Here is an 8715-nt window from a genome sequence, read left to right on the forward strand (position 1 = left end):
TCCAAAGGAGTCTATGTATAGTAAAGTGCTCTTCTTCATATCCATTGTGTTGATCCTCTTGATCTTTGGATTGAACCATACAAACAAAGTCCAATGTCCTCTTAAAATACTTCAATGCATAAGCCATAAGAGTCATGGACTAGGCGCGCACTACCAGGTAGAGTCGAAATACCATCACCCACCTCTTTATGATAGGAAAGAAGATGAACAATTTGTTTTCTGCATCAACTTCATGGAAGAGGCCATCAAGATCTCAACTATCCTCTTTCCCCTCCATATATGAGTACCAAAGTGCATCGACAAAGTAAAAACGCTCAGTTGTTTCCTTTTGTGTTGTGTTCTCCATCCACCTACATTAGCCATCCTGATGTTTATGCATTCCTTTTCTACTTGTTTGTATAAAGGTAAACACATTAGAATAGACTATTAAGAAATAAAGAACACTATGTATACATTCCAAATAGATTCAAAATCTCTGTGGAAGCCTTAGCATCTATTGTCGCTTTCTCCAAGGTGGCAGACAACTTGGAGATTGTAGACCTAAACTCAAGCCTGCCCTTGAACGCAAGCCTGAATTTAACAACAAAAATCAATTAAAGTTAGTAGTTTTTAAATTATATTAGAAGGATAAGCAAAGAGAGTTGTTGCAAGAGAAAGCAAAACATATGAAAAGGTACCGTCGTTCTGCAATTCTCCTCGTCTTGCATATTCGGATCCCCTCATCATTGACCTCGATAAAGCCATTATAAATCTTAAAAACCAATTCATAAGTGTGCTTCGAAAGGTTATTAGCATCATTAATTGTTATGGGATTTGTAGAAACTGATCCCTTGGTCAAATTACCTTGTCGAAAAGGTAGCTTCTTTCGAAATGAGGAGTTTATCAATGGATGATATTTGGGGTTCTCCTTGACCTTCTCTTATTGAATATTGTCACCCTCTTCCTTGATATTTTGTATGGTACTTGATTCCACCACTTTCCTCGGAATTTTTGTATGGGGTTTGACTATCAACTTTCGAGTATGAAAACCCATGCATGAGGAGACATTGAGAATTGTGCATACATCAATGTAAACAAAGAAACATCCAACACAAGCCTGACAATGTTCATATAAGCAATCAAGAAAGAAGTCAAAGAGGGTTTGTATGTAGAACTTGTCTCAAGATTTGTAACTTACTTGTTTTTCGTATCCCTTGTCTATTCGTGCTTTTGCTCGCTCACGACGAAGAGGCTCTTTAGCGACATATGATTCCATTGCAGCTCTCACAAAACCTTCTACAAATGCCTCTTTTGAACCTAGCTTCTCTTTCTCCTCACTCATGAGCGTATTGTCCCACATTTTTTCTGCAGCCACTTGTTTGCGGTCTTCTTGTGTTGCTTTTGCAATCTGCATCTTGCGATCAAGTTCGTAAAAGCGTTTGCGAGATACCTCCACATATCGATCTGCCTCCTCATACTGTGGCCTCTCATGACCTTTCTTTGGACGGCATGCTGGCAAGAAAGGCCCTTGCATGTGCATGCCATGCTGTGACCTAAGATGCTCCTCAAATCGAGTCCTCTTGAAGTAGTTCCTATGCCTTATCAACAAGGCATTGTCTATCAACACGGCTTGGAGATGCTTGAAAGGAAATTTAGTGGATGCTTCGTACAGAAGAGGTTGTGCAGGCAACACTTCAATGAGAGAGGCTTTGTGTAGGTGCTGCAAACCAGGCCAAACCAAACCAGCATCCACCAAGCAAGATGAAGCAACCTCTATGCACACAACGTTAGCACATTTGCATGCATGCAACCCAATGTACACTCAATCCCCTCAATCGCCATTAAAATCCTCCCGCTTGCTTGTCGCCTTTCACACGAGCCGAACATCCTTCTTTAGACACGCCCAATCCCGACCTATTTTACAAAAGTGGCCATGTTTACAAACATAAAGCCCTTCATGCACTTGACGGACCAGATTTCAATTGCGCTCCTCTACCAGTTCCTTGCCGTGGATCCCCTCGCCTCAATTTAAAGGCTACGCGTGCCACATAGTCCTGAGGGTGAGTGAGGTCGTTCTATAACATGTGCTAGAGGCCGAGTTTTGCTTTTTGCGTAGTAGGCCACCTCAACTTGGCCATTCATTCCCTACTCGAGTGTGACAGGGCCCTAATTGGATCCCACTTCATTTCACAAAAAGTTCGCTCATTCCTCATTGCTCAATGCTCATTTACCAGTGACGACTGGACCAGCGGGAAGACATTAAGCTCAAGCCACCAAAGGCTCAACGGCTCTCTCTCTTCGTCTCCTACTTCTGACGGACAGTTGGGGACCTGACGCTGCGCGCAGATTTCTGCTTTTTCTTTATCTCTGTACACCTACTCGCTCGACGCTTTCTGGTGCAACTGGGTTCCATTTTTGCAAGTCGCAATACGAGCGCAACAGAGAAAAGAAAGAGAGAATTGGGGTTTTATCGTACTGTGTGTGTGTGGTGTGTGTAACATCTCTCCAAGACTCCAACTGCAGTAAAGGCTCAAGGGCATGTAAGTTATGTGTGCATGTAGATGTGCGCTGGATAGTGCGCCTGGCCACCTCGACAAAGAAAGACTCAAAGGCTCCCAGCCCCTTGTTGTTGGGTGTCGATATCTATGTCCATTGGACATAGCTTGGCGCTCAAGCTCTAGAGGGAGGGATGCTGAAAGGAAAAGCAGGCAAGGCTAGGTATGATGAGGAAACTGGGTGATTGATAGAGAGCGAAGAGAGTGACACATGCACCTAGTCATACCCTCACACACAACTCTGAGAAGGGTTGCTTTCATCTTTACGGGTGTTGTAGGCTTGTAGCTTGATCGGCCCCCCCTTCTCATACCGCTATTCCAATACGTACAAATCTACCTCCTGACTTGGTTGAGCGCTTGGGAACACTGCACATTGCTGCGCACACGCGCGCGCACCCACACCCACTCTCTCTCTCTCTCTCTCTCTCTCTCTCTCTCTCATACACACACGCACACACTCTCAATCAGGCACGGATGCACATTTGCCTTCTGCTTCTTGTTTGCCCGCCCTTCAGCAGGTTTCTTTCAGCAGAAGCTTTCTTCCTCTTCCCCTGCTTCCTTGCTGCCTGTGTTGCGCTCTTTGTGGCAATGAATGTCTCGTGAAGTAAATTACAAGAACAGAGCCTCTCAGGGCGGAACGTTTGAGCTGAAGACTCTCTCTCTCTCTCTCTCTCTCTCTCTCTCTCGAAAACACACACACACACACACACACACACATTCCGCTCACAGGGTCGTACACTCCAACTTAGAACCTTCGTGTGCAAGATCCTAGAGCTTTTTTGACATTGTGCGCATAATGAAGCTCCTCGCTCATTCGGTTTTCTTGCTGTTGCTCATGCTATGCACCAATGCCAGTGATGAACAAGTGTACATCGTTACCTTACACGGCTCTCCTGCCATACACAAGTTTTCCGGCAACGGTGGATCACCACGAGCTCGAGCTCGACTCTTTACCACAAGGTACTCTCTCTCTCTCTCTCTCTCTCTCTCTCTCTCTCTCTCTCACACACACACACACACACACACACACACACACACACTTCATACTCTTCGTGTCCAACGTGTCACTTCTTGTCAAGCCAATCAGTTGAATAAATTGTGCAGATCAGCAACAGTTGCCTACACCGCGGAGCTGGTAGCTCGTCATGATAATCTTTTAAGCGGCATCTTCACCTCATCGTCTTACAAGAAGCTCTACAGTTACAGCCATGTGCTGAATGGCTTTGCGGTGCAGCTAACATCAAAGCAGGTACTCCATGCTCGGAGGTTCAACTTTCAAGGTCATGGTTGCGATAACTTTTCAAGCAGTTAGCATGTACATTTGACATGTGCTTCTTATGTTCTTTGAAGGCAGATGCCTTAAGATCTCTGCCAGGAGTTCGGCGACTAGAAAAAGATTGCAGGGTGGTAAAGTTAACAACCCACACACCTGAATTTCTAGGGCTTTCCACTGGCGCATGGCCCAGGGAAGGAGGGCCAACCAATGCTGGCGAGGGTGTAGTCATCGGCATTATAGACACTGGAATTGATCCCACCCACCCGAGCTTCTCTGTGAAGGGGTCTGTGGCTTACCCTCCTCTTGAGGACTTCCATGGAAAGTGTGAGGAAAATGGTGGCAGCCCAGGATTCTCGTGTAACGGAAAAATTATTGCAGCACAGCATTTTGCAGCAGCTGCTCAAGCAGCTGGAGCTTTCAACTCATCCAATGACTTTGCATCCCCACTTGATGGAGATGGACATGGAAGGTACAAACATATGATTGCAATGCAGCTTAGAGAAAAAAGTCTCCCATATTCTACCTTAAGTTGAAAGGGATAGAACCTGTAGAGTGATTGCAGATTTAAAGGAAAATATGGTCAGACCTTATGAAAAGTCTTCCATAGCAATGAGTTCGATTTTAGCATTCTGTTTTTTCGAGTATGAGCGTGCTACTGAATCTGAATGAGAGGTACATGGGGTTGACATTTCCAGAAACTTCTTACCCTCGTATCACCGGCTAGGTGAGAGCAGAGCGGTGCTGCTTCCACATCTTGCCCTTGCTGCAGACCATTAGCTCAAGCTAGACTTGGAAAGCCTTGCATACGTAGGAATGGTCAATGAAAATGAAAAGGACTGACAAGTGGAAACCACCTTGTTGCAGCCATACTGCTTCAATTGCAGCAGGAAACCATGGTGTTTTTGTCAGCAATGATGGATTTTATTTTGGAGAAGCCAGCGGAATGGCGCCTCGTGCAAGGTTTGCAGCTTGGCAGACCCTCTATTCTTTCAAGGCTAGTGATGCTCTCAGCTGATTGCAACTTCTTAAGTCACATGATGGGTGCCTTTTGATTTGGGCAGGATTTCAGTATACAAAGCTCTTTACAGGCAATTTGGAGGGTTCATGTCCGATGTAGTTGCAGCCATTGATCAGGTAGTAATATTAATGGATATCACGTGATGACGTTGGATGTGTATCTTTATGACTAATCTAGGCTAGTTCTGTGCATGTTTGTTGGGAAACAGGCAGCTAAAGACGGTGTCGATGTGTTGAGCTTATCAGTAGGACCCAGCAGTCCCCCTTCCAGTTCGCGAGTCACATATTTGAATGCTTTCGATGTGGCCCTGTTGTCAGCTGTGAAAGCAGGGGTTTTCGTGGTTCAGGCCGCAGGAAATGGGGGTCCTTATCCCAGGACCATGGCTTCCTTCAGTCCATGGATTATGTCTGTTGCTGCAGGCCTTGATGATAGAAACTACAGCAATTCGATATATCTTGGAAATGGGGCAAAGCTTACAGGGGCAGGATTGGCACGTAAGTTATCACACACATACCTGGTTTTTGTTTTTTTGATCTTTTTATCCACAGCATCAAAAGGGTCGTTGTAATCAAGCTCTCTGACACATACATTGCCAAAAGAAGTAGCACTATGGATTGATGTCATTTATTCACAGCACTGAAAGGGCCGTTGTAATTAATTTTTCTCTCATAATGCATTTTCGCATCGATTTCTTTCATTCACAGCACCGAGAGGGCCTTCGTAATTGAGCTCTGTCTGTATTGATGTCTTTGTCATACCAGCTGCCACTCCCGGAGACCAGATGTATAACCTTGTGCTAGCAGAGGATGCACTAGCCAACACCTCTGGTTTCTCTTTCAGTCCATCAAATTGTCAACAGCCTGGAGTGCTAAACAAGACCCTCATTCAAGGCAAAATTCTGCTGTGCACGTACTCGTTCAGCTTTATATATGGAGCTTCGACCGTCAAAAGGGTTTCAGACACTGCGAAAAACCTCGGTGCTGTTGGATTTGTGCTACTTGCAAAGACAGACTTGCCTGGAAATAAGTTTAATCCGGTTCCTCTTGGAATGCCTGGCATTGTCATAACCAACGTGCAGGACTCTCTTGTATGTGTAAAAGTCATTGATTTAGAATACAAGTATCTTGGTAAGTTTGGTTATTTTGAAGCTTAGAAAATCTTGCTGCTCTTGCCAGTTTCTCCTGGACTATTATAATGCATCCAATGGTGGCTCTGATGCTTGGGCAAAGATAGGAAATGGAATGAATCCTACATTTCAGGGCACAGCTCCACAAGTGGCTCTTTACTCATCTAGAGGGCCAGGTGTAAAGGATTACACTCTTCAAGATTCTGACATTCTTAAACCTAACATTCTGGGTCCTGGTTCACTCATTTGGGGTGCTTGGTCTCCCATTGGAACAGATGAGCCTGACTTCCAAGGTACACAGCTCAAATACCATTACTATTTTCGAGTTCAGACTAGAAAGTTTCAGGCCAGAAGCTTGCATTCTCAAGGGGGAGGGAGGTATCATTAATTTGTTGACTTTTTTCTTTTGGGTTTTGATCAAAGGTGAACATTTTGCTATGATGTCTGGGACAAGTATGGCCACACCTCATATCGCTGGTGTTGCGGCACTGATAAGGCAAGCCCATCCTGATTGGAGCCCAGCAGCCATTGCATCAGCTATGATGACAACTGCCTTGGTCACAGACAACAAGGGTCAGCCACTCCTTGCCCAGCACTACTCTTCAAGTGGGGGCGTCGACCTGATTCAAGCTACTCCTTTTGATTTTGGAAGTGGAGCTATCAATGCAACTGCTGCCCTTGATCCAGGCTTGGTTTTTGATGCAAGTGAGTGTGATACACCCAAAAATGTTTTTGTTCATTTAGGCATAGGCAATCAGGATGCGGTTCTGCTTTCCCTTCAGTGTGATTGATTGACAATCGGCATACTGTGTGACGGATTTTTTGAGAACTCCGCTTGTACTTTGGGGGCAAACTGAATTGTTCTTGGTTTAGTTAGATGACTGCACACTTCATGTTTCCATGTGACGCATAACCCTCTAAGCATACTGATAAAAGCTTGTATGGTTGCAGAGTATGAGGACTATATTAGCTTTCTATGCTCTGTCACACAGACGGACCACACCCAAGTAATGAATGTAACGGGTTCCAGCTGTGGCGTGAAGGGTACATCTACATCAGCTTTGAATACACCATCCATCACCTTATCCAGCCTGGTTGCCTCAAGAAGTGTCACAAGGTCGGTCACTAATGTAGCAGGGGTTGCTGAGACATACATATTATCATACGTAGAACCGCCCGGCATATCCATGCAGGTCTCTCCTCAATCATTTCCAATAGAGGCAGGGAAATCTGTGGCCTTTTCTGTTGGTTTCAAAGTAGCTGCTCCCATAACGGGTGAGTACAGTTTTGGATCTCTTGTTCTAAGGGGTGATAAAGGGCACCTTGTGAGGATCCCTTTGGCTATAAGAGCTGCAGCTCGGTAACATGTCTCATTCTAGGGAAACCTGGTTCTGCTCTCCATAAGGTAAGCATGTATACTTACACTGCCATTATTTGTAGCCAAAGCCCAATAACCATAGGGTGAAGGCCTATTTCATTGCCTTGACACCACCCATCACTTCACTCAGTCCCTGGAAAAATATGTGGGTCAAGCAAACCCATCACTAATATACAACAGCCTTGGCTTTTCACAATAGCCTTTAAGGCCAAGCAGGTGCTCAAAGCTAAATGGGCTCTTCTCAACAATGCACAAAACAAAGAAGAGTCAGAATTCGAGTAAGATCAATGCTTCTTCAGCTTTATTTGATGTATGGGATATGGAAGATGATATACCTTATAGACAATAGGCCGCCAATATCGAGTTTTGACCCCACAACCTATCATCTCTCATCATTATTGTATAACATTTCTACAACAGATATCATTTAATTGAACCTGAACATGAATCAATACAGATTTGTGAATAGTTGCAACATGGTATTCCCTGACTTATTTCTGGAAATATGATATTGCTAATACAACTGTTGGTCCCTTCTTTCTTGACTTTTAAGACTTGTTTCTGTGATATGGTATAGCTAATGCCAAGATGCCACTAGGAATCGAACCTGATCTGTACGCTCCCACACACTGCCCAAATACCACTAGGCTATGCACCCACACATCCACATGTCACTAGGCATATTTCCTTTTCTTGGTACATGAAAGCACGGGCATTAATTGTAGTCATCAATTTCACTAATGCCTGTACAATTTATTGTGAATATAATATAATGCAAAGGATAGTAGCTGAACAATTAAGTGATTGTTGGTACCATTGCCATAACATCACCTAATAGAGTCCATAATACATATCACATCCATGATGGACGTTTATGCATGGTGTGGCTATGTTCTATTGTTGCATTTGTTAAGTATTTAGGGAGGATTATATAGAGGGCATTCGTAGTATTGATGACAGCTTAAACACTCTTAATCAAGTATACACGACACTAATAAGGTTGCCAAAATGATGTGACCAAGCATAACTTGATTAACTACAAGAATTGGTACAATGGTCACACACAATGAGTAGAGAAGTGGCCCTTTTATTAGAGAGGTAGAAAAGCTAGGGTTTCCAACAAGTAGGGGTTGATTTATCAACTAAAGGAGGGAATCATGGGGGTTGCTGGAGGGTTGGAGTCCGTGACACATCCAAGTGGCTGAAGCTAGGTAAGTTGGTGGTGACTCCATGTGACAAAGGCTTCATAGCTCATAGGTATTAGACACATCATAAAGAGGCTACATATGGAAGGGATTTAGAGTTCTTTCCCATTAGCATTGTGCACTAAACACCTAGTTTCTGACTATTGTGCATTCACAAATATTGTGTAAAGAGAGGCAT

The 8715-nt window shown here is 44.1% G+C and overlaps 2 protein-coding genes across 2 annotated transcripts; one reads left to right on the plus strand and one right to left on the minus strand.

Annotated features, from left to right (window-relative positions):
* Window positions 1-443: 443 nt before the first annotated feature.
* LOC147425748 (uncharacterized) lies at window positions 444-1519 on the minus strand. The gene is made up of 3 exons (XM_086500406.1): window positions 1178-1519; window positions 678-751; window positions 444-570 (listed from the first exon to the last, which is right to left on the minus strand). The coding sequence occupies exons 1-3, from the start codon at window positions 1517-1519 to the stop codon at window positions 444-446; spliced, it is 543 nt and encodes a 180-aa protein (XP_086356532.1).
* Window positions 1520-2303: 784 nt separating this feature from the next.
* LOC147425749 (subtilisin-like protease SBT2.6) lies at window positions 2304-7807 on the plus strand. Its single transcript, XM_086499877.1, has 10 exons — window positions 2304-3494; window positions 3639-3783; window positions 3885-4279; window positions 4675-4770; window positions 4872-4944; window positions 5037-5322; window positions 5590-5915; window positions 6004-6247; window positions 6378-6659; window positions 6906-7807. Exons 1-10 carry the CDS (start codon window positions 3331-3333, stop codon window positions 7316-7318), a joined length of 2424 nt encoding a protein of 807 aa, XP_086356003.1. The 5' UTR covers window positions 2304-3330; the 3' UTR covers window positions 7319-7807.
* The last annotated feature ends 908 nt before the right edge of the window (window positions 7808-8715 follow it).

This window comes from Adiantum capillus-veneris, chromosome 25 (genome assembly GCF_014529385.1).
Source record: "Adiantum capillus-veneris isolate H3 chromosome 25, ASM1452938v2, whole genome shotgun sequence".
Lineage (NCBI taxonomy): Eukaryota > Viridiplantae > Streptophyta > Polypodiopsida > Polypodiales > Pteridaceae > Adiantum > Adiantum capillus-veneris.

Excerpts from the sequence above, each read along its gene's own strand:
- LOC147425749 (XM_086499877.1), top strand. The coding sequence starts at position 3,331 with ATGAAGCTCCTCGCTCATTCGGTTTTCTTGCTGTTGCTCATGCTATGC. Across the intron at positions 4,945-5,036 it reads TAGTTGCAGCCATTGATCAG|GCAGCTAAAGACGGTGTCGA; the intron begins GTAGTAATATTA and ends GTTGGGAAACAG. Across the intron at positions 6,660-6,905 it reads AGGCTTGGTTTTTGATGCAA|AGTATGAGGACTATATTAGC; the intron begins GTGAGTGTGATA and ends GTATGGTTGCAG.
- LOC147425748 (XM_086500406.1), bottom strand. The coding sequence starts at position 1,519 with ATGCACATGCAAGGGCCTTTCTTGCCAGCATGCCGTCCAAAGAAAGGT. Across the intron at positions 752-1,177 it reads ACAAGGGATACGAAAAACAA|ATTTATAATGGCTTTATCGA; the intron begins GTAAGTTACAAA and ends TTGGTTTTTAAG. Across the intron at positions 571-677 it reads AGGAGAATTGCAGAACGACG|GCTTGCGTTCAAGGGCAGGC; the intron begins GTACCTTTTCAT and ends TGTTAAATTCAG.